This window comes from Chenopodium quinoa, unplaced genomic scaffold (assembly GCF_001683475.1).
Source record: "Chenopodium quinoa cultivar QQ74 unplaced genomic scaffold, ASM168347v1, whole genome shotgun sequence".
Taxonomy (NCBI): Eukaryota; Viridiplantae; Streptophyta; class Magnoliopsida; order Caryophyllales; family Amaranthaceae; genus Chenopodium; species Chenopodium quinoa.
Genome location: NW_018745448.1, coordinates 10,364,270 through 10,389,195, shown reverse-complemented (window position 1 = coordinate 10,389,195; position 24,926 = coordinate 10,364,270). Strand labels below are relative to the sequence as shown.

Sequence of the window (24,926 nt, the reverse complement as noted above, 5' to 3'; positions counted from 1 at the left end):
CGACATGTGAAGAAATTCTGCATGTAATTGTGACATTTAAATACAAATGATTAACCAGCAAAAATCTTTTGTTCGATTCAAACCTAATATTCCTAACGGTTATAGAGAATATTTGGCTTCTGTTTTATGAATAAAAGTCATCTATCTTTGGGTTCGTACTTGGGTCTTCCGGTGGATATTAGAAAAAGTAAATGTAAACAATTTTCACCCCTAGTGGATAAAGTTGCAAGTCAGTTAAGAAACTTTGCCTCCCTTCATCTCTCAACGACTGCAAAATTGTTAATTCTTAATTCGATTATGGTTCCTTCCCTCAACCATTTTCTTTTGGATTTCAAGATCCATCCTCGATTTGCTACAAAATAAGTAATATGAGGATCTGGTTTTGGTGGAAATCTAATCCTCGATCTAAAGGAATTGCAGCGGCATCCTCCGCTCTCCTCTTTATTCCTAAAGGGATGGGACGCCTGGGTCTTAGACATTTAGGTCTCTTTAATTTAATTCAGCCTTTATTGGCTAAGCAATCGTGGAGAACAACAAAGAATTCCCAGCTTTTGATCTCATGCATTTATCAGGGCAGATACCCTTCGCTGCTACACTGTCATTCTCTAGTTCGCACTTCCTGACCTTCTTGGGGCTGTAGAGGTTTATTGGAAGGTGTTAAAACTCTTTAGTGTCTTAAGTGGAAAATAGGAAATGGTTCTTAGGTTCCCATTCTTCAGGATTCTTAGGTGCTAGAGACATCTGTGCAGTTCAAGGATACTGTGGCTGGGTTGATTCATCTTAATATAGTGTCTTCTCTTCTTGATCCATGCACTTATGGGACGCTACTTTGGTCCATTATTTATTTCCTTCTTCCACAACAGTGAAGATTTTGGCCCTTGAAAGGCCTGCGCAGCCTATGGATGAGTTTGTATATTGGAAATTAATTAAGGATGGAACCTTTTCAACAAAGACGGTCTACACATGTTTAATTCAAAACTATGTTCTCCCTCACTCATCAAGCCTTCCTGTTTCTTCGGTTTGGTGGAAAAAGCTCTCGGCTTTACCTGTTTTGCCAAAACAAAAGCTTTTTGGGTGAAATTGCTGGATGATGCGCTCCGTATTGCAACAAAATTACATTCCAAAGGTATACCCATCAACCATATGTGCTCCTTTTATCATTCTAGTCTTGAGACAGTTGGCCACCTCTTCTTGTATTGTTCGTTCTTGCGTTATCTCTAGGTATGTGGTCCTCTAGGTATTCGGATTCCTGATGATAATCATCTTCCTTTCCCAAGTTGGTTTTCTTCTTTATTTACTTTTATGACTGCTCTTGGGGAGAGTTTGGCCTTGGATTCGATCCTATCCTTCACTTGGGCTATTTGGGTTTCCGGAAATTAACAACATCTGATTTCGAGACTCTTCTTGCTCCTCGTCAGAAGTTTTTCAAATTACAAATGACTTGCTTTGGCGTTGTGTTGCGACGAAGGATTTCAGCTTCCATTAGACAATGTTATTCCCCCTGGGTTTGGAGCTCAACTATCGTCCCTCTCCCTTCGGAGTTGTGGGGAGGAATTATTATACCTACATTGGTTCTTACTGTGGATGGTGCCCAGCTAGTGTTAAGATATATATTTATCATATATATCTTTGACCTTGTAAATATATTGTTTCCTAGATTAGTGCTAGATTAATGCCTAGAATATTTCCTATATAGCTATTCCTAGTTTGTAGCATTAGTTAGTGGCTGAACTTAAGCCCTTGTATTTTGTATAAATTGACAGTGAATGCAAAGCTATACTCACGGATTAAATTTCTTCATGGTATCAGTTGCTTAGGGTTAATTCCGATGCACCCTAACTCCTTGTTCCGCCTTCTCTTCTCTTCTCTTCTACCCATCCTCTTCTCTTCTTCATCACAGTACTATGTCGGACTCTAAGAGTTCCTTTCACCCGGCTTTTACTGTTTCTAATATCAAAAGTAACATCCCCATAACCCTTGAAATGGAGAATGTTTATTATTCTACTTGGGCGGAACTGTTTAAGGTACACGCTCGATCTCACAAGGTTCTTAACCATATCATTGCTCCGAAGAAGAAGGTCGCTGCCCCTTCAACCGATGAGGAAAAGGAGCTTTGGGTGACATCGGATGCGATGGTTCTTGGGTGGATTTATTCCACAATTTCTAAGGACCTGTTAAACACCATTATTGAACCTGATTCCACGGCCATCGAAGCTTGGGATCGCTTGCATGACATTTTTCAAGACAATCAGATTTCCCGTGATGTGGCTCTTGAACATGAGTTTTCTAATACTTATATGGAGGATTTTCCTAACACTTCGGCGTATTGTCAAAGGCTTAAAACTCTCTCCGATCTATTGAAGAATGTAGGAGCTCCGGTGGACAACAATCGGCTTGTTCTTCAATTGGTTTCCCCCTTCTCCTTGGCAGAATCAATTTCCACCTTGGGGGTGGGTTCCTCAATGGACCAATCCTCCTTGTCCATACCCAACCCAAGGGTGGGCCAAACCTCAAGTCCCAATGAAGCAGCAGTCCATTGTAATAATAGGCCCTCATCCTCAACATGCTTATGCAGTTTCACAACAGTCTTATGTTTCGACAGATATCGAATCGGCTATGCACACCATGACATTGAGCCAACCCGATCCCTCGTGGTATATGGACACCAGTGCAACTTCGCACATGACATCCTCCAATGGTAATCTCTTGTCTTATTTTAATTTGAGCAATCATCATAATAGTATTGTTGTTGGTAATGGTCATTCAATTCCAATTCGTGGTTGTGGTCATACTACTTTGCCGTCCCCGAACCCACCCTTGTCCCTTTCTAATGTCCTTCATGCACTTAAATTAATCAAAAATCTAATTTCTGTTAGGAAATCTACGACTGATAATTATGTGTCTGTTGAGTTTGGCCCTTACGGTTTTTCTGTGAAGGTTTATTGGACGGGGATGCTAATAATGATATGTGATAGTCAAGATGATCTATACCCACTCACTTCCACCTCTTCACACTCCTCTACATCGACCTTTATGGCTTTAGCTTCCTCTCTTTGGCATGATCGATTGGGACATCCGGGGTCTTCCATTTTAAAGTTTCTTAAAAGTAATAAAAATATTGAATGTACTCATTCATCTAGTTCTAGTATTTGTCAATCTTGTGTACTCGGAAAGCACATTAAGTTACCGTTTATTTCTTCTAATTCAAGTACTACTTTACCTTTTGATATTGTTCACAGTGATCTATGGTCTTCCCCTGTTTTGAGTTCTTCAGGTCATCGATATTATATGCTTATCTTGGATGATTTTTCTAAGTTTTTATGGACTTTTCCTTTAGCTAGAAAATTTGATGTTTTTGATAAGGTCTCAGCCTTTCAAACTTTTGTTCGCACACAATTTGATCGACCTATTAAAAATTTCCAATGTGATAACGGGCGGGAATATGATAACCGACCTTTTTGGGCTATGTGTGAGTCTAATGGCATGTCTTTTCGTCTTTCTTGTCCACATACGTCATCACAAAATGGAAAAGAAGAGAGAAAAATTAGATTATTGAACAATATTATCTGTACTCTTCTTGCACATGCATCCCTTCCACCATCATTTTGGCACCATGCATTGCAAATGGCAACTTATTTGCATAATATTCTACCGAGTAAGCTGCTTGAGTACAAATCCCCTCTCCAAATTCTCTATCAAAAAGAACCATCTTATTCTCATATCCGTGTTTTTGGGTGTTTGTCATTAGTAGAAAAAATGCTATTTGTAAGGCCCTATTAGTAACTGGCGTATATTATGCTAGTTACAAAAGCATCAATAGTAATCGACTAAGATAATGCTAGTTACTAATTTCGTGACATTAGTAACTGGCATAGTAAATGTCAGTTACTAATATGTAGTTTATCATTGTTTGAAGTATTATCTGTAACAGACTAAATAAATGCCAGTTACAAATATTAAGTCAAAGAAATTTTGACCCAAACGTTTGTAACTAGCTTACAAACGCCAGTTACAAATATTAAGTCCAAGAAACTTTGACCAAGACATTTGTAACTAGCTTGCAAACGCCAGTTACAAATATTAAGTCATAGAAACTTTGACGAGAAGTTTGAAACTAGCTTACAAACGTCAGTTACAAATATTATAACAATTCTCCTAGTAATATTAATAAAAGACTTAATTTTTTTTAAACAAAAAGACTTAAATATTAAAACAATTCTCCTATTAATACAAACAAAATAATTATTGCATCAAAAAAAAAAAAAGACTTAAATTTTTTTTGAAATAAAAAGACTTAAATTTTTTTTCCTTTGTTTTATCAGTTTCGCTCCAAGTTCTCACGCAGCTTTCAGTTTCGCTCCTCCTTCATCCCACAGTTTCGTGATTTTGCTCCAACAAATTCCATTTAGTTTGCATAATTTTTGAATTTGGGTTCAGCTTTATTGGTTCTATATCAAGGTATGTAATTTTTCAAATTAGGGTTCTTGTAATTTTCCCTTTCTTAAAATCAGCCCTAAAAATCGCATTAAACTTTATTGTTGATCAGTTAGCTGAGTAATTTCGATTGTGATTGTGTACTCCTCCATCAACAAAGAGCGTCTTCTTCTCAACTTTGATCTCCAACGTTTTAAGAGCCCTAAAGGTATGTAATTTTCGAATTAAGGTTATTGTAATTATCCCTTTTCTTAATTCAATAAGAGCCCTAAAATTCGAATTGAATTTCATAATTTTGACCTTGTTGTTGTGGTTGATAATTTTGATTTGATTAGGAGGTGCGGTATTTGCTTGTGTGCTGCCGATTTTATGTTTATTTTGCTTATTCTTGTTAATGGTATTACTTTGCATTATATGGGTAGGATTACTCTGTAATTATTTTGTTTGTTTTTGTTGTGAAACTTAATATGCAGTATTAGTTTACATAATGTCGGTCTGTGTGATTACCTAGTTGAACTTAATGTGCTTTGTTTATAGATATTTTGATTTGTACTATAGAATTTTTTTTTAAAGCATACCTATACCTATCTTTATTCTGAAACTATTCAATAATTGTAGCTACATACTTAGTTATTAATTAATTTTCTTGATAAAAGACTGCATTAGAAACTAGGGTGTAGTTAGTGCGATACATTGCTAAAGGTCTGCAAACATTTATCTGTGTTCGATCTGGTTCGTAATGTACATGTCATCACCTCCAGGTTTAAGAGTTGTTCCTGAGTATATTGCAGTCAAGTCTGAACATAGGATTGTGAATTGAGATAGAGCATGATGAGGGTTGAGGTTGTGGCAGAGTAGTGTCAGTTGAACAAATTTTGTTTGTGGGAAACTGGTCATTTGATGAAAGGATGTCGTGTATATCTGAATTTGGCTCTACTTTTTATTCTTATTGTATCTGCCTTCTTTAGTAAATTTCGTAAGGGGTTTTTTCCTTCCTAGTTAGTAGTAAAATGCCCTCTTTTATTGTATGAAAAATAATTTCAGCATTGTTTGTTCTATCTAATACATTAATTTTTCTTGAAAAATTAATTTAGATTAGTTTTGGTTAGGCCCAAGAAGCATGAGTCGATATTCTGAATTATTATCAAATAGGCAGAGACTATATTATATACTATCATATTTGATTAAGTAAAGCTCAAATAGTTTAATAAAGGGGGAGGGAATGAGAGCTAAAATTCAGAACTGAAATCAGAAATGAAATGCAAAACTGAAATCAGAGCTGAATTTCAGTTCTGAAATCAGAAGCTGAATTTGAGTTCTGAAATCAGAAGCTGAATTTCAGTTCCAAAATCAGAATGAAGCTGAATTTCAATTCTGAAATCAGAGCTGAATTTCAGTTCCGAAGTTCAGAACTTAAATCAGAGCTGAAATTCAGAACTGAAATCAGAGCTGATAATTCAGAGCTGAAATTCTGCTGTAATTGTATTTTGGATGGTAGTTGTTATATTTAGAGCTGAAATTCAGAATATAATGTCTAGTAGTTGTTTATGGCTGTTGTCCTATTGTAATTGTCTTTGTTTGTTTCTAATGTACTTGTTCTAATAGTTATATGCTTGCTTTTTCTATAATTTGTAGTAAGAAATGAATCGTGATTGGATGTATGTTGAAAATCGAACTCAACCCGAGTTCTTGAACGGGATTGAGGAATTTTGTAGAACTGCTATTGAACACCAAAGGACTACTATAGGAGAAAGAATCTTTTTCCCTTGTCGTGATTGCAACAATGTGAAGAAGTGGAAGGAAATTAGTGTGGTTGAAAACCATTTATTTCGCCGTGGGTTCATGGAAAATTATACCATTTGGTATTGGCACGGTGAGAAAATAATTCCTACAACTAGTAGGTCATCAATCAATGACGCTGATATGGAGAATAGAGAACAATATGATGATAATGAAAGGGATACCGATGATTTTTTCGAGGAGGATCACATTCCTGAGATGATGGATGGTTTGGGTGATCATGTGAACGAAGAATCTCGTATGTTTGAAAATGTGTCAAAGGCCGCCGAGACACCTTTATATCCAGGATGTGCAAAGTACTCTAAGCTTTCAGGGGTTTTAACATTATTTAACTTGAAAGCAAAGAACGGTTGGACCGATACAAGTTTCAATTCGTTGTTAGAAGCTTTATCAGACATGCTTCCTGAAGGGAATGACATTCCTAAGTCTACCTACTATCCAAAGAAGCTATTGTGTCCCTTAGGTCTTGAGTACACAAAGATCGATGCATGTCCTAATGATTGTGTACTTTTTCGAAATGAGTATGAAAACCTTGATGCTTGTCCAAAGTGCGGTGTTGATCGCTACAAGCGCGAGGGTTCAAACCCCAATCGCAAGAAGTGGCCACCAGAAGGTGTTATGGTATCTGCCTATAATTCCGAGGTTTAAACGACTTTTTTCTATCAATAAGGATGCAAAAAACTTGGTGTGGCATGCACAAGAGAGAAAGAAAGATAGGTACATTAGGCATCCCGCTGATTCGAAGCAATGGAAACATATTGATGATACATTTCCGGAGTTTGGTAAAGAGGCTAGGAACCTGAGACTTGAATTAAGTACCGACGGGATGAATCCTTACGGTACCCTTAGCTCTCAACACAGCACATGGCCGGTGCTTTTGTCAATTTATAACTTACCTCCTTGGCTATGCATGAAACGTAAGTACATCATGTTGTCGCTTCTAATATCGGGTCCCAAACAACCCGGTAATGACATAGATGTCTACTTGGAGCCTCTCTTGGAGGATTTGAGACTATTATGGGATAAAGGTGTTCCAATGTTCGATGCCCATACAAGTACAAATTTTACTTTGCGGGCCATGATTTTTTGCATTGTAAGTGATTTCCCGGCTTATAGGAACTTGTCTGGTTACAAAGTCAGAGGGAAAAAACCATGCCCCATTTGTGAGGACAAAATGGAACCAACACGCCTCAAGAATTTTGGAAAGGATGTTTATATGCATACTAGACGACTGCTTCGTCGAGATCACCCTTATCGTACGAAAAAAGCTGAATTCAATGGGTTCCCAGAGAAACAGTGGTTGCGTGAGCCACTTAGTGGTATAGAGTTGTGGGAGAGAATCAAAGATGTTGAGACAATTTTCGGGAAAGTTGGTAAACATACCTCTATTACGGGTCTTTGGAAAAAGGTGTCTACATTTTGGACTCTTCCTTATTGGAAACACTTGTCTGTTAGACATTGTCTTGATGTTATGCATATTGAAAAAAATGTATGCGATTCAATCATCGGGACATTATTAAATATACCTAACAAGACAAAGGATACTAAAGATGTCCGAAAAGACATGAAGCTTGCAAATATTCGACCAAAGTTATGGCCCGTGGAAAATGACGAAACAAAAAAGACATTTTTGCCTCGAGCTTGATACACATTGTCTAGAGAGGAGAAAAAATATTTTGTGAGTGTTTGTACGGCATCAAAGTACCTACAGGGTATTCGTCGAACATTAAGCGTCTAGTTTCAATGGCCGATAAGAGATTAATTGGTATGAAATCCCATGATTGCCATGTCATGATGCAAGTGATGTTGCCTATTGCACTTCGAGGTCTTTTGCCAAAACATGTTAGGCACACTATTGTTAAACTTTGCCTATTTTTTAATGCCATATGTAACAAGGTGATTGATCCAGATAAACTTGATGAAATGCAAACTGATGTTGTAGAAACATTATGCAAATTTGAGATGTATTTTCCTCCTTCATTTTTTGACATAATGGTTCATTTGGTTGTCCATCTAGTACGAGAAATCAAGGAATGTGGCCCGGTTTTTTTGAGATGGATGTACCCTTATGAGAGATACATGGGAACTTTGAAAGAAAAGGCGACCAACAAAGCACATCCAGAAGGTAGTATTGTTGGAGGTATTATTGCAGAGGAGGCTAGTAACTTTTGTTCCGTGTTCTTAACTATGGCTAAAGAAATTGGAGTTCCAACATCTCGTCATGAAGGCAGACTTCAAGGGTAAGGGACGATCGGTCGTCAGTTTGTGAAGCCTCCATCAGATAGAATCCAGAAAGCTCATCGTTATGTTCTTCAAAACCTTTCAGAAGTCCATCCTTATATAGAAAATCATCTCAATTATTTGAAAAGAATGAATCCAAGAATAGGTACATATGCTTTGATGCAAAAACATAATCATTCTTTTGTTGAATGGTTTCAAAACCAAGTGAAGTGTGAGTTAGGGCAACCAAATAATAATGTATCTGATACGATCAGATGGCTTTCACGGGGTCCTCAATTGTTTGTGAACACTTATGAAGGCTATGACATCAATGGGGATTGTTTCTACACTAGTCGCCAAGATGATAAGAGTGTACATCAAAATAGTGGTGTTATGGTTGTCGCATCTTCTACGGAATACTCAAGCTCTAAGGATGCTAGGCCTATTAATGCAACACAGTCATATTATGGGGTCATTCAAGAGATATGGGAGCTGAATTATGTTGATTTTGTAGTTCCTGTTTTCCGATGCAGGTGGGCTGACAACCGGCGAGGCAAAAAGATAGATGAACTATTTGGTTTTACTGTAGTGGATTCAAGTTGATTTGTTGATGGGGAGGAGCCCTTTGTTTTAGCTTCACAAGCAAAACAAATTTTCTATATTAGGGATAACATTGATCATAACTGGCAGGTTGTTGTTCAAGGAAAGAGAATAATTGTTGGTGTCGAAAATGTTGTCGATGAGGAAGAGTATGACCTATTTGATGATACACCGCCTCTATCTATTGGGGTTCAACCCCTAAGAGAGGGGGAAGACATTTTCGCTGATGAAGAGTATGCCCATGAGGAGGGAGAATATGTTGATACCTAGGCTTCATTTTTTATCAATCTGTAGTTCTTTTTAATTCTTTGATTAATTTGTAACTATAGTGCTAGACAATAATGTTAGATGACTATAAAACCTCCAGTTTCACTTGGATTTTAGTCTTTTGAGCTTTGACATATTAAATGGAATTTTACATAGTTCTTATATATGCGTCACAAGCTTGACTGTTTTTATTGGTATTATAACTTCAGGAATTGAAAAATAATGTCTCTGCAGGTTGCTTTTATTATTTATATTTGCTTGCTTTGTTACTTACTTGTAGGTAGAAACCTTTTATAATCTGTAAAAATATAGCTATGTTCATGTGATATTTAATTCTATTAGTTTTTGTATTTTGTTTTATGCAGACACTTCTAGATCAAGGAGCATAAATATGGCCATTCAACAAAGTCAAGAGCAAACTTCCTCAAGCCAAGATGTTGCTTTGCAAGCCATATCATCTAAGAAGAGGAGTAGGGGGCCATCAAAGGCAATACAATCAAGTAAGCCTATGGTGCTTGAACTCAATGATTATGACTTGCCTACTGGTGAATGGGAACCCGTTTATGGAAAACAAATTGGTGCATGTTCTAAGAGATTAGACATCACTGTGAATGAGTATGCAAAAATAGATAAAGTGGATCGGGAAAATATATGGGAGGAGACAAAGGTATAAACTATTCACTTACTAGTTAGTCATGTTGCTATTCAAAATATTAGTTAACTTTTTTTTTTAATCCACAGCGAATGTTCCACATTGAGGATCCAAGTGGAGAAAGGCAAAAAAGGTTTCATAGTGCTGTGGCTTCGCGATTCAGCTGTCACAAGTCGAATTTAAGGGCACGATTCATCACTTTTAAAAACCCATACCCGGCCACTTCTCCTAAAGCAAATATGAAGCCATGGGAAGTGTATGAAGGTTACTTTACAGAGGAGAAATGGAAGAGGTTCAAAATATATAGTAAATCAGCAGAATTCAAGGTAACTACATATTCACATGCACTGTTAATTAATCAAACAAAAACTGATTGTGAAGAATATGATAATGTTTAACTCTCTTTTCTTTTCTTTTTTTTTTTTAAAAACAAAAAAACAGGAAAAGAGTGAAAAGGGGAAGGAAAATGCAAAGCTAAACAAATGTCGCCATCACTTGGGTCGAAATAGTTTTCAAAGAGCTCGGATAATTTGGAATAAGCAAAAGAGACTTGAAAATAGATTTCCTGCTCTGGCAGAATCTTCAACTACTGGCAACACTTCCCAGAGCAGTACATCAACTGGTTCTATTTTTGATCGTCGGGCTCTTGAGTGGGTTTTAGCTCATGAAAAGCGGTTGCCAGATGGAACATGGGGCATCGACCCAAAAGATACGGAGACTATTCGAATTGCCAATATAGTTGTATGTCATAGTTTATCAAAACAAAGAAATCTACTGGAATTACAGATTTCTGGTCATCTAATTAACTTTTTCTATGTTTTTTCAAACAGGAAGAGAACTTGCAAAAACAAGCAAAGGAATCTGAGGAAGGAGAGTGTAAACAATCAGAGCGAGGCGTTGATGCCCTTACTTTGGCATTTGGGAAAAAGGACCATCGTGGATTTGTGAAAGGACTTGGTGGATGTGGGATTGGTGTCGGCTATAGAAAAGCATTTGGCCCGGTAAAAGGTAAAAACATGTCTAAAAGTGGTTGCTCATTACAAGAACTAGATGAATTTAAAGAGAACTTAACTCGGGAATTTGAAGAAAAATTAAAGGAAGGCATTGCAGCAGCTGTAAATTCTTATCTTTCTGATTTCATACCACACATTACTGCAATGATTTGCAAGTAAATGATGCTCAACCTTCCCCATCTTCCTCAACCAATCCAACAGAGCTAAGTCCTCGCTTGTTAGAGGTAAACCTTCATTTGATTGAGATTGAACTCTTAATTATTATCACATGAGATGAATGCAGAATTGATAATCAGAACTGAATTCAAAGTCGAATTTCAGAACTGAATGCAGAATTGATAATCAGAACTGAATTTAAAGTCGAATTTCAGAACTAAATGCAGAATTGATAATCAGAACTGAATTCAAAGCCGAATTACAGAACTAAATTCAGAACTGAAAATCACAACTGAATTTAGAGCCGACTTCTAGAACTGAATTCAGAACTGAAAATCAGACCTGAATTCAGAGCTGAAAATCAGACCTGAATTCAGAGCTGAAAAACAGAACTGAATTCAGAGCTGAAAATCAGACCTGAATTCAGAGCTGAAAATCAGACCTGAATTCAGAGCTGAAAATGAAAATTGAATTCAGAACTGAAAATCAAAACTGATTTCAGAGCTGAAATTCAGAACTGATTTCAGTGCTGAAACTCAAAACTGATTTCAGTGCTGAAATTCAAAACTGATTTCAGTTCTGAGTTACTGATTTCAGTGCTGAAACTCAGAACTGATTTCAGTGCTGAAATTCAAAACTGATTTCAGAGCTGAAATTCAGAACTGATTTCAGAGCTGAAACTCAGAACTGATTTCAGTGCTGAAATTCAAAACTGATTTCAGAGCTGAAATTCAGAACTGAAAATCAGAACGCAATTCAGAGCTGACTTTCAGAAGTGAATTCAGAACTGAGTTAAGATGGATAGTTTGTTCACCATTGTTTAGTCTTCTTAATTTTAGGTTTGTGGAGCTGGTTGGTATTGTTTGCAGAATTTGCTGTTGGAGTGGTATTCTTTTTCTTGCTATTTGATGTATTTATTGAAGATAAAAGTTAGTATTGACCTTTTGTTGTTCATACAATGGATTGTATCTAAGCTTCTTAATTTTGTATCTAAGCTTTTTCATTCATATATGTGAGAATTTAACTTGACATGTGTTAAAACAACAAAATGATTTATGATTTCACTCATTCATATCTGGAATGATGCTATTTAGCCTACAAGAAATGCAACACAAAACACAAACTAGTAGATACCACTAATGATTGCAGTAGCACAGTCCTTTTCTGGCAGTCAACTTATTGCAAAGTATATAAAATTTATCCTCTAAAATTAACAAATCTATTACAAGATCAGTAGTGGAGCCAGAATAGCATTCAAGATATTCTAATCCTTTAATAAAGTCAGCTTTTAAAAAACTCACAGTAGCATAATCTTGTAAGCATAATCTCAGTTTCATATTCATATATGGAGAGTTGGAGATTGTAGCAGGTCTAATAGATTGGATTAGGGTGCTAGTGTTTGTTAATGTTACGAGTAATTTCAACTTAATTCCTGAGTTTTATTATTAATTTGAACCAAGAAGGATGACTTTGATAAATTAAACATATGAGGTGTGACAGGGTTTTTGGAGTCTATCAGATTGGAGGTGGAACAGGGTCCAATGGATTTAATTAGGGTGCTAATGTTTGTTATTTATGAGTAATTTCAATGTAAATCCGAGAGAAATATTATTATCTGGTACCAAGAAGAATGACAAGGATATATTATGCACATGAGGTGTGAAAGTGTGTTTGGATTCTTGTTAGGTGTTGGAAGATCAGATATCATGCAAGATACCGCTCTCATATAATTAAAAGGCACATTCAAGAGCTGTCAGATTCTCAGATAGACCATATCAACATGGAGTAGGTTTGGTGTATTCTTGTGATGATTTAGCATTAAAACCTGAGACATATTAGCAACAATTTTGACATGAGCTTGTCATTGTTGCTCATTGTTGCTTCTCACAGATGCTCATTGCTGCTTCTCACAATTTACCCTTGGTGTATTCATGCTGGTTTGCCATTTCATGATGAGGGTATTTTAAGTTTGGCATGATATTAGCCAGCTTAGATTCTTTTTTTCCTTAGTTCGAAGTTCCTCTTGCTTTGTGATATATATATATTCTGCAAATACATCATACTGTGAATTTTGCGGAGGTTGTCCATTAAGTACCCCTGCCCCCTTCCCCCCTGCCTGACCCATATGTTCCTTCCAAAACCCATTTGCCAGAGGTCAATTTAACAAAACATCAGTTTTAGTACAAAGAATCTTACTTGCTTTTATTTCTCATACTTAGCTTATTAGTTGTTAACTGTAGATTATGCTTTCATGTTTCTTACGACATGATGAATTATGTAGGTCCCAACTAAATGTCGTCTTGCTTTAGTTGATGAGTTCAGTGGGAACTCAGTGATTGTGGCCGATGGAACGGCAAAACCTTGTCCTAGTGGAGTGATTCATAACAAGAAAATGAACCGTGACATTTATAGAGTTAGTGTTGACCATGTTTACAGTGATTATTCTAACCTAAATCTCCCAGAAGAGACCGATGACGGTATCACCAAGTTGGGTGAGGCGAAAGGTTATTTTTTGGGGTGGCCGGCAGATTTAGTCTTCTTTACCGATGAGGTAATTCATTGATATTCTATGTAATGATCTAAGATATTTGTAACTAAATTATATTAATATTTATCTTTTCTTGAAGGTTATGAATTTGGCAAAAAAGACGGATAATGAATTGGTGCAAACCAAAGAGAAAGTTGATAGTTGCGGGCCTATCAACTCAGAGCATTCAACTATTAAAGGCAAAGGCATAACTATTCCGGAAAATATTGTTGAGAGTCTTGGTGAACAGTGTTCTATGTTGTATTATTGCATGACTTCAGGAAGTGGAGATTATGATACTATGACAATTCCATTGAAGGCTCCATTGTTTTATCAAAAGGAAGACACACAAATTTATGTTACTAGTGATGATGTCTCTGAATTGCTACGAGGAGCATGGGCTAATATTTCATTAATCCATGTCTACATATTGTAAATACTAACATTCATTTAAGTTATTTAAATTTTTTTTACTATGAAATATATTTTATTAGATCCATTTATTATACTAATTATTTATTTTTTCTGTAAAATGCTGGTACTTAATTGAAGAGCATATCTCATTATTTCAGAAGACTAGAATCAAATTCTTGTGCCCCCAAAAAATTTCTGCAGCTAAAATTAAGAAAGATTTCCTTGAAGTCCAAATGTATTTGAAAAATGCTTTTCTTACTGAATTAAGGAAAAAGGATGCACAATGTAAATTCATTTTGGCTCCATATATGGAAGCGTATGTACTACTGATCCTTGAAATCTTTACTTTTTCATAATTTTATTATTTTAATTATGTGAATAATACGAACAAGTTTATTAAAATGTAGGAATCATTGGGTACTCTATGTGATTGATTTGCGTATGAGTCTTGTGTATGAGTTTGATTCTGTGAATAATCCGAACGCTCGAAACTCAGAGTTGTCCAAAGTAATGAAGATGTTAGTACACAACATTCGTAGTACTATGTATTCATATGCATGTGATTAAAATTTATTTTTTATTCGTTTAATCTAATGATTTTTATGATTTTTTTTTAGACCTTACAATGTATATAGGTCACACCTTAAAGGAAATGCTTTCAAAACGAGTAAGCCACAATTACTACACATAAGAATGGAGGTAAGCGTATAATTTTTGCCTTTTTGTTCTATTAGTAATGAAAGTATTATTTAATATATTAAATAATTGTACTATATTAATTTGAATTAGTGTGCTCAACAATGTGGTGGTACCGAATGTGCTTATTATATGATGAGATATATGTATGAGATAGTATCTTTCCATAGTGATTGCAAGGGTAATTTGAAAGAGGTTAGTGATGAGATATATTACGAGTTTTGGTTGATGTTTTATTTTTATAAAGTATAATATATATACACGTATTTTTTTTTTCAGGAGTATTTGGCAAGACTTGCAGCCTACAACGATGTAGAATTGGATGAGATTCGAGAACAATGGGCTAAGTTTTTTAGGCTTAATTTTTTGTTGAAAGACTAGTTATCTTATTAATCGATGTTATGATTTATCGCATTTAGCTTAATAAAATGATATAACACATTTTTATATATCTACTATAATTTTATTTAGCCTATTGGTTATTGTTATTACATTTCTAAATTATAAATCAATGCTTTTTTAATTCAAGTTTAATTGTTTTTTTGGAAATTACAGTATAATTAATTTTTTTGTATTGTATTGGTTATGGATGAATAATTCGAGTTGCGCGGAACTATTTAGAGTGTTTGTATTGTATGGAAGTATTCGTAGTACGTGTTTTGTTGGTTGAATTGTAACAGGTTATAACCCATTTGACGATAGGTCATTTGGTAGGATATACTACCATTTTTGTATTCGAATCAAATATTTAAAAAAATATATATATTTATTAGTAACTGGCATAATCTAGTGCTAGTTACTAATAGTATTTTTTTTTTTAAAAAATAAAAAATATATTCGTAACCGGCGTTATGATTTGCCAGTTATTAATAATACCCTTATTGTAACCGACGTAACTTAATGCCAGTTACAAATAGTGTACTGTTTTACTTGGAAAAATAGACTTTTTGTAACTGACGTTGGGTGATGCTAGTTACGAATGTACCCTTATTGTAACGGATGTAACTTAATGGCAGTTACAAATAGTGTGATTTCTTACCTGGAAAATAGACTTTTTGTAACTGGCGTTGGGTTATTCCAGTTACGAATAATACATTATTTGTAACTAACATGAGCCGGTTACGAATAATTTTCACTAGTTGTAACGGTGGCATTCGCAACCAACAATGCCAGTTACAAAAAGTCAATTTCGCCAGTTACAAATAGCACTTTTTCTACTAGTGTGTGTTATCCCTTTATTCCGTCCACCACTATCAATAAGCTTCAACCCCGTTCCACACCATGTGTATATTTAGGTTATCCACCAAATCATAGAGGTTACAAATGTTATGACTTATCTTCTAATAGGATCATAATTAGCCGGCATGTTGTGTTTGATGAAACGATTTTTCCTTTTGCTAAATTACACACACCAACTACACATACATATAATTTTTTGGATGATGGTTTGAATTCTTATGTGATTAATCACATGGGCAAGCCTGAGCAGCCCATTTCTTCACCCACGACCCAACACGGGTCTTCTCCCATTTCTGCTCACAGCAACCCACTCCCTTCCCCTCAATTTCTGACTGGGCCGCACACTATTTCTCCTCCCAGCAGCCCACTCTCTTCTCCTCACAATCGGACTGGGCCGTATACTCCTTCACCTCCCAGCAACCCAGTCACGTTTCCTTCCTCTCCTAACACCCAACCTGCTGGTGGGCAGAATAGGCCACAAGAGGACCATGGGCCTGCGCAGACAACCACGACCCACTCAGGGCCTACCCAACCAGTTGGGCACGGTGTTGCTCCTCCCCCACCACCTCCAATTCTCACTTCACACCCAACCATGGTCACTCGTAGTAGAAACGGTATCACTAAGCCTAACCCGAAATATCATAATTTAAATACCATGGTGTCCCCGGTTACGAAATCCCCTCTTCCTCGTAACCTAGTTTCTGCTTTACGTGACCCGAATTGGAAAATGGCTATGGATGATGAATTTAATGCTCTTATTAATAATAAGACGTGGGAGTTGGTGCCCCGTCCACCTGATGTTAATGTTATTCGTTCTATGTGGATTTTTACTCATAAGGTGAAATCTGACGGTTCTTTTGAGAGGCATAAAGCCCATCTTGTAGGTGATGGCAAAACACAACAGGTTGGCATTGATTGTGGGGAGACTTTTAGCTCGGTGGTCAAACCGGCTACCATCCGTACTGTGCTTAGCTTGGCGCTGTCCAAGCTTGGCAAATTCATCAGCTTGATGTTAAGAATGCTTTTTTGCATGGTGAGCTTAATGAGACTGTCTATATGCATCAACCTCAAGGTTTCCGTGATAAAAATCATCCTGATTATGTATGTTTGCTGCGGAAATCATTATATGGTCTAAAACATGCACCCAGGGCTTGGTATAAGCGATTTGTTGATTTTGTTACTTCTATTGGTTTTACTAATAGCAAGAGTGACAATTCTCTCTTTATTTATTGTGATGGCTCGAATGTGGCTTATTTGTTGCTATATGTTGATGATATTATTTTTACAGCTTCCTCTAATGCTCTAAGGCGTTCTATTATTGCTCTTCTTAGCAAGGAATTTGCTATGAAGGATTTGAGTCTTCTAAATTATTTTCTTGGCATTGTTGTGACAAGGCATAAGGGTGGATTATTTTTGTCACAGCGTACGTATGCTGAGGAGATTATTGACAGGGCTGGGATGAGTTTGTGCAAGCCTTCGGCCACTCCTGTTGAGGCTAAGCCGAAAGTAAGTGCTTAGGGCTCTCCGTTTGCAGATCCCACCTTGTATCGTAGCCTTGCTGGGGCACTACAGTATCTTACATTTTTACAAGGCCGGATATTTCATATGTTGTGCAACAGGTATGCTTACATATGCATGATCCGAAAGAAACTCATATGGCTGATCTGAAACGCATCGGTACGTACAAGGTACTCTTGACCATGGATTGCATTTTTATCCATCATCTATTTCTACACTTGTATCATTTACAGATGCTGATTGGGGGTGGGTGTCCCGATACGAGACGTTCCACATCTGGATATTGTGTGTTTTTAGGTGATAATTTGATATCTTGGTCATCTAAACGACATGCTACTCTCTCCAAGTCTAGTTGTGAAGCAGAGTATAGAGGAGTGGCCAATGTGGTTTCGGAGTCATATTGGCTTCATAATTTGTTGTTGGAGTTACATTTCCCGATTAAAAAGGCAACCTTGCATTGGTTTATTGTGATAATGTGAGTGCTATTTATCTTTTGGGTAATCCAGTGCAACATCAGCGTACCAAGCATATTGAGATGTACATTCTTTTCGTTCGTGAAAAGGTGGCTAGAGGTGAAGTGCGAGTCCTCCATGTTCCATCTAGGCACCAAATTGCGGACATCTTTACAAAAGGACTACCCGGGTGTTATTTGAAGATTTAAGAGATAATCTAAGTGTCCGTCCTCCTTCCGCTTTGACTAAGGGGGTGTGTTAAGATATATATTTATCATATATATCTTTGACCTTGCAAATATATTGTTTCCTAGATTAGTGCCTAGAATATTTCGTATATAGCTATTCTTAGTTTGTAGCATTAGTTAGTGGCTGAACTTAAGCCCTTGTATTTTGTATAAATTGACAGTGAATGCAAAGCTATACTCACGGATTAAATTCCTTCGCCTAGGACTCTAAGGACTGTAATGCTGGTATCGGTTGGTGTTTTTCTTTGATTGACATTGATAGCTGCTTAGGGGGTGGCTCTCGAGCTTGCTTTGCTCTTTCAGCTTTTCAAGAAGACTTGCTCGCCTATCTTTTTGCTTTACGAATAGCGCTTAGCCGTGGTTTTACCCTTCTGCAAATTCACACTGACTGTGTGGCCATTCTTTATGCTCTTGGGGACAATCATACTGGAGAGATCTCGTCTGTGTGGCTCCATTAACAACCAGAGACATTCTTCCTTCCTTTACTGTGTCTGTCATCTAAAGAAGGTTTCTCGCGATGTTGTATTCCCTACCCACCTGTTAGCGACTTCAGCTAGGAAGCGTCAGTTTATTTATTATCGTTTTGTCTGTTTTCTTTGAAGTGAAACTTTGTAAATAAAAAAATATATTGACATTTTTATACAAGGTAGGCGGTTAAAAAGAATGTTTAAATTAGACCACCATGAATGAAATGGGAATCTAATGATTGTTTAAGATCTTAAGAAATTATTGCCTATATATAAAAAGTCAGACGGTAAATTATAAGAGTATGTTCAGATTAAACCATGTGAGAGAAACAATGCAAATGTCTGAAGACCTATTACCTCCATTTCTTATTAGTTGCAACTTTGGGGTATTATTTGTGAGATATAAAATATTTTAAAGTTGCAAATAATAAGAAACGGAGGTATTATTTAAGTTCTTTTCAACTTTTTGAACATTATGAGATGGAAAAATAAATCTAATGAAGTATCAATACGTTTATAGTTCGATAACAATTGTCAAACGACTCAAACTGGTGACACTATTTTAGCAAGTATGGTGGGCTTGATTGTGGGATGGACTTAATAGCAAACCTTATGAAACTAGCTGTTAGGGTCTATTCCGATTTATTGAAATTAACTGAACTGAACTGAATTGATTGGGGCTGAACTGAACTAAACTGAATTGAATAGAGTTTAAATAAATTGTTTTTAAGAGAAGGAAATTAGGAACTGAACTGAAGTGATTGGAGCTAAATTAAACTGAACTGAAATTAAGGTGAACAGAAGACCTTCATTATTATACACATAATACTTACAAAGTAATTATTTCATACTACAAATTTCCTTTAGTAAATACTTATTTTTGTCAAAACTTGTAAAAATCATAAGTTATTAAAAAAACACACTTGATTACTTGTATAAGGGTTATTATTTCACTTAACAAATAGTCTACTTTTACTAGTCCAATTCCCCGCCCCCTATACCCTTCCATCCACTAGCTAAGATCAAGGAGTATTACTTAATTGGTTAATCGTGAAGTTAATTATAGTACAAATGTACAATACTAATTTATTTAGGTTCTTAGATTAGTTGAGATAGAGTCATAAGAAAAAGACATTGGAATCAATTCATCCACACTCTTTTAGTATTATACTCCTTAATCTTGCAATATTATATTTAGTAGGTATTTTATATTGGTTGTATCAAGACTATACAGTTTGCTCCCTCATGAATCATGTTAAAATCTTCGACAAGTTGGATTAAATTATTATGGATGAAAACTCCCGCAAATGATTGTTGTCGACCACTCATTTGTTCCTTAATTATTTATGCTTAGATAACTCGACTAATTAATTCTCATTAACATAAAATAAAGAAAAAATTTCATGTACGGACATGGAAAGGGTCATAATGACACTTAAATCCATGATATAATCTTTAAAGATAAGAACTCTAGCAAAGTTTAATTCTTAATTAGGACGTGTTTCATGAAAGATGCTGCGACAATAAACCATCATATCTAAGTAAATAGTAGTAATAGTATAAATTAACGGGATGTGGGATAAAGTTTACTACACAAAAGATAATCACATAGATTTCCTTCAATCAAAGCTAAAACAAGTTCGTTCTTTTTTTTTTTTTTTTAATTATTATTCAATTTGTTTTTTTTTTTTTTTTAAATTATCGCTCTTGGATTTTTCAGAAGTTAAAAAGAGACTTTTTGCTTAATTTATATGTAATTTTTTGGGAGTAATTTGTCCGTCGTTCTACCTTTGTCATTCTTTTGGTGTATATGTATATGTATATGTATAGCCTACGATGATCATAAAACAAACCTCACAATAATATATATATAGAGAAACAACACCTATTTCAATTCACCACCTCCCTTCTCAACTCTCTTTCTCGTAACTTCGCAAGTGTGTGGTACACAATAATCTCCTACTAGCAATTTAACAAGAAGAGTAGAAAATTATGAATAAATGGATAATCAGTGGACTGATTACCTTAAGTGTAACTACTGCAATGATCACGATTGTGTCGACGGGGTTTTGGCTATTGAACCAGCCAAGCGACATGTGCCTAGGCATCAACACGAATGCGACGTATGATGGGCGTGGAGAATTCACGTCAATTGTCTACGTTGGTGCAGGATTCGGCCTAATCGTTACGGTCTTGTGCCTGTTTGTTATGCCAATGCGCCACAATTTGAAAAACGGCGAGTCTGGTAACAAGCGTGTGATCATTGCCGTTACTTGCTTTGGGCTACAGCTTGTCCTCCTTATATTGTTTGCTAGCCTCTATGCTCTTACACAAAGCACCGTCGGTTTCGCCGAGCTTGAGAAGTGGATTTCTAGCCCCGAAAGATGGATGAACATCAAACATTGCCTTTACCAAGATAGCAATGTATGCGGTCATTTACGGCAAAAGTTTGCTGATGATACTCAAGATCAATTTTTTGCTAGAAAGTTGACTCCTATTGAGGTACGTACGTATTTGTTACACGTGATTAAGAGTTTTTTTTTTTTTTTTTTTTTTTATTATTTTTTTTTATTTTTAAATTAATTAATTAATTTATTTTTCACTTACAATACTATACTATGATTTTACGAGTGATTTCATTGATTTCCATCAATATTGTTAGAAAAGTTATAAATTTCCAAGATTGCTAGTTTTTATAGATATTCCCTATATACCATTCATGTCTTAATTTTTTTTTTAAGTAAAACCGCTAATTTTTGGCATCATTTATGGTTTTCAGTTTCCTATTTTTTTGAAAACTAAAAATCAAAAACAGAAAACAAGACAAAGATGTTTCCACTTTTCAGTTGTCAGTTTTCAAAATTATCATGATTTTAACAAGTCTAAATAATTTTTGATTCATTATGTGACATATATAATATACTTTTAAAAAACCAAAAAACAGAAAACCACAGTGATGCCAAACGAACACTAAATTAGCGGTTTACTTACTTCAAATTGATGTATACAAAACAAAATAATAGAAACCGCTAATTCAATTAGGGGTTTTCCTTTGATAAAACCGCTAATTGAATTAGCGGTTTTGTTGTAAACTAGTAAAAAAATTAAAAAATAAAACTATTGATGACGTGAACATTATGTAGGGAATATTAGCAAAAAGTGACATATTCTTAGAATTTATAACTTTTCTAAACATTTCTATAGAAATCACCCTCATTTTACTCACTTATAGATCTTTATATGTGGACAAAGGAATTACACTAATTACATGACTTGTGTAAAAGTTTAGTTGTTGTAATCCTTATTAAAAAATAAGAGGATTAATGTTGCTTTTTCAAATGGATTGGGGTTTAGGTAGGGAGTCTATTATCTTAACTTGAGCCCAATTATTATTGGAAACGATTTGGACTTAGTCACACGCAAATTTTTGGCTGAGGTCGCGCTCAGCCAGCGCTGGTTGAGGTCACGTCCAGCAAATGAACATTTACTAGAAAAAAATGATCATTTATCTCTGAACATTGAATTATATAAAAACGAACATTTATAATATAAGAGTATATAAGAGTAAAATAAATAGACTATGAAACTTAAAAAAAAAATTGTACATTTAATATTATATAACTAAACATTACAGTTATAATAAATAAACATACGGTGTTATTGCTTATTCATCAATAGTTTTTTAAGCTTCAAGTTAAATACCTTGATTTGTTCTATTCTCTTGAATGGATATCTTACAATTGAGCTATATGATTTAATACCCATTAAATAAATCAACAATATGTCTTTTTAGTAATGAACAACATGCTAATGTCTAACATTATTAATGCTAATGTTAATTGAACATACTTTATTATAAAAGCGAACAAATTTTTTTTTTGAGTAAAATAAAAGCGAACATTTTTTTTTTTGAGTAAAATAAAAGCGAACATTTTTTTTTGAGTAAAATAAAAGCGAACATTTAATACAACTGAACATACACAAAAATTTGTACGTAGTATTAATTAATAAATAAAATGAAATTTTTTTATAAGAATGAACACCATACGATATAAAAATAAACATTTATTTTATAAGAATGAATATCATACAACATGAAAATGAACATTTGCTTATTGAGAAATACAAATTTTTTGTAAAATATGTTCAGTTAGAAATGTTTATTTTTGTGATATTAAATGTTCAATTTTGACGGCGATCTCAGCCAATGCTTAATTTCGTGACACCTACAACGAGCCTTGGACAGTTGGGCTGATTCATGTCAAGTTAATTTGTCCGTTTGCCCATGAGATAATGGCCGTACTAAAACGATTTGGGCATAATTTTGTGACACCTATAAAGAGATCTATTCAAATTACTCAAATCAAGTCCAGATTGTGAGTACTTAATCATACAACACCTAAGATAGCTATTCAAATTACTCAAATCAAGTCTAGATTGTGTTATCAATAATGAAAAAGGAAAAATGAATAAAAGGGCAATATAAATATCTAGTGTCAGAAATAATAAAAATACTCCCTAATAAGTATCTAATTAGTGCTTGTTTGGTTGGATGATATTTTCCTTGAAAATAGAAATTCCTAGGCAATAGCTAAAATATGTTGTATTTAGTTAGAAATTCCTAGGAAATAAAATTTTCAAGGGAAATATAAATTCCTACATAGCATGAGAAATATCTCACCAAACCCCTCTGGGTGAGTGAATTCCTACAATACGTAGGAAGTTATTTCCTCGGAAATACTAATTCCGCCCATGATGTCAACCAAACGCTTTTGTTAAATTTTTATGTAATTAGCAAAGAAAATAACTTTCCATGATATATGATTTCACGTGAAAATTTATTTTCCATGTTGAACCAAACAAACACTTATTAAAGGTCACATCAATACCTTTTCCTTTTCTTAATATTTGTTTATTACTTAATATAGTCGGAATGTTGCAAGCCGCCGTTGGAGTGCAACTTTAGTTTCTCAAGCCCTACTATTTGGATCAAGCCATCAAACGGTACCTACTCAAATCCTGACTGCTATGAATGGGAAAATGACCCAAAGAAGCTTTGTTATAATTGTCAAGTATGCAAGCTTGGTTACGCTCAAGAATTGAAGAAAGCATGGACAATTAGTGGCACTATTGTCGTTATAGCATGGCTGTTCTTTGTTTCTGGTTTCATATTGCCAAGAATGCTTGTTAAGGAACACGAAGAATTAAGGTAGGATGAATATGTACTCCAATCCATACGATTTATGCACATGCATTTGTACAATCTCAAATCTAGTACGTAAGGTAAAATGGTACAACAATGTATAGTATACGAATACTAGTATATACATATAATTCAAGTATCATATGAATTACAATATTATGAAGCCTAAGATACGTACTCTGTAATTTTATGTTATTAATATTTATTATAATAGATACTCTGTTGAGTATTAGTTGTTTTGAAAAAAAAAAAAAAAAAAAAAAAACCCCTCATCGATTTTCTTGTTAATATAATCATGACATTTTTATATTCTAATCATCTTCATTCTGTAATATGAAGTGCTTCATATTTTTAAAAATCACTGGATTAATAATATATTGACATCAAATATATGATAGATTAAAGTATCTTATAGTCCTTAATTGAGGATTGGGAATTTGGGATAAATCATAACCACGTTGGAGAAAAACGAAGTTGACCTAGCTTATTGTCTGTATACCATTGAATAATTGGATACAAGAATATATATTAGTATAACAATGTTTGAAAAATCAGCAACTAAGTGTACTTAAAGTACAAAATTTGTTCCAAATCCTATCATGTATGTCATATGTCAATTAGGCCGTGTCTCACATTGCATAGACATATTTACTTAGTACTTCATATTAATTAATTTAGAAAAAAATTAGAAATAATAATCCTCAACTTTCATCACTTTTGTTAGAATAATTCCAAATTTGAATTATTCGATTTGGAATAATCTGAATTTTGGGAGATCTTCTTCTTTTTCTTCAATCCCAAATACCGGTATATATATATATGTGTGTGTGTGTGTGTAGTCGCAAATTAATTGGTTAAAAATATATAAAAAAAAAACTCACTCAGCCAATCCGACAACCCGCCCAGCCCAGTCAGCTCCCTCGTCGGACCGTCGTCCTTCCCCCACCACTAGAGTTGCCGCTCCAGCATTCCCTCTAAACCACCGTCCCCTCTCTCCGAAACCCCCACGCAACCATCAAT

General features: G+C 35.0%; 3 protein-coding genes and 1 long non-coding RNA gene across 7 annotated transcripts; all 4 read left to right on the top strand.

The window, feature by feature from the left end:
* The first annotated feature begins 4,101 nt into the window (after positions 1-4,101).
* Positions 4,102-13,931, top strand: LOC110713605. 4 transcript variants are annotated; one of them, XM_021892055.1, is made up of 8 exons: positions 4,102-4,458; positions 4,547-4,642; positions 9,687-9,988; positions 10,063-10,299; positions 10,415-10,714; positions 10,808-10,981; positions 13,424-13,693; positions 13,770-13,931. In XM_021892055.1, the coding sequence occupies exons 3-6, from the start codon at positions 9,713-9,715 to the stop codon at positions 10,919-10,921; spliced, it is 927 nt and encodes a 308-aa protein (XP_021747747.1). In that variant the 5' UTR covers positions 4,102-4,458; positions 4,547-4,642; positions 9,687-9,712; the 3' UTR covers positions 10,922-10,981; positions 13,424-13,693; positions 13,770-13,931. The 4 variants fall into 4 exon arrangements, with proteins under 4 accessions (XP_021747747.1, XP_021747746.1, XP_021747744.1 ...); XM_021892054.1 differs by having other exon boundaries at positions 10,804-10,981; XM_021892052.1 differs by having other exon boundaries at positions 4,105-4,458; positions 10,804-11,210.
* LOC110713796 lies at positions 6,076-7,879 on the top strand. The gene is made up of 2 exons (XM_021892239.1): positions 6,076-6,855; positions 6,905-7,879. The coding sequence occupies exons 1-2, from the start codon at positions 6,076-6,078 to the stop codon at positions 7,877-7,879; spliced, it is 1,755 nt and encodes a 584-aa protein (XP_021747931.1).
* Positions 13,932-14,920: 989 nt separating the features above from the next.
* Positions 14,921-15,432, top strand: LOC110713603. The gene is made up of 2 exons (XR_002510008.1): positions 14,921-14,974; positions 15,059-15,432. It is a non-coding gene; the product is annotated as an uncharacterized LOC110713603 (long non-coding RNA).
* A 4,795-nt stretch (positions 15,433-20,227) lies between these two features.
* Positions 20,228-24,139, top strand: LOC110713831 (tetraspanin-2-like). Its single transcript, XM_021892270.1, has 2 exons — positions 20,228-21,205; positions 23,632-24,139. The coding sequence occupies exons 1-2, from the start codon at positions 20,696-20,698 to the stop codon at positions 23,914-23,916; spliced, it is 795 nt and encodes a 264-aa protein (XP_021747962.1). The 5' UTR covers positions 20,228-20,695; the 3' UTR covers positions 23,917-24,139.
* Positions 24,140-24,926: the final 787 nt, after the last annotated feature.

Bases quoted from the DNA above. Each gene is read 5' to 3' on its own strand.
- LOC110713796 (XM_021892239.1), top strand. From the start codon at position 6,076: ATGAATCGTGATTGGATGTATGTTGAAAATCGAACTCAACCCGAGTTC. The intron at 6,856-6,904 runs GTATCTGCCTAT...TCTATCAATAAG, and splicing joins GGCCACCAGAAGGTGTTATG to GATGCAAAAAACTTGGTGTG.
- LOC110713605 (XM_021892052.1), top strand. From the start codon at position 9,713: ATGGCCATTCAACAAAGTCAAGAGCAAACTTCCTCAAGCCAAGATGTT. The intron at 10,300-10,414 runs GTAACTACATAT...ACAAAAAAACAG, and splicing joins GTAAATCAGCAGAATTCAAG to GAAAAGAGTGAAAAGGGGAA. The intron at 10,715-10,803 runs GTATGTCATAGT...TTTTTCAAACAG, and splicing joins TTCGAATTGCCAATATAGTT to GAAGAGAACTTGCAAAAACA.
- LOC110713831 (XM_021892270.1), top strand. From the start codon at position 20,696: ATGAATAAATGGATAATCAGTGGACTGATTACCTTAAGTGTAACTACT. The intron at 21,206-23,631 runs GTACGTACGTAT...TACTTAATATAG, and splicing joins GAAAGTTGACTCCTATTGAG to TCGGAATGTTGCAAGCCGCC.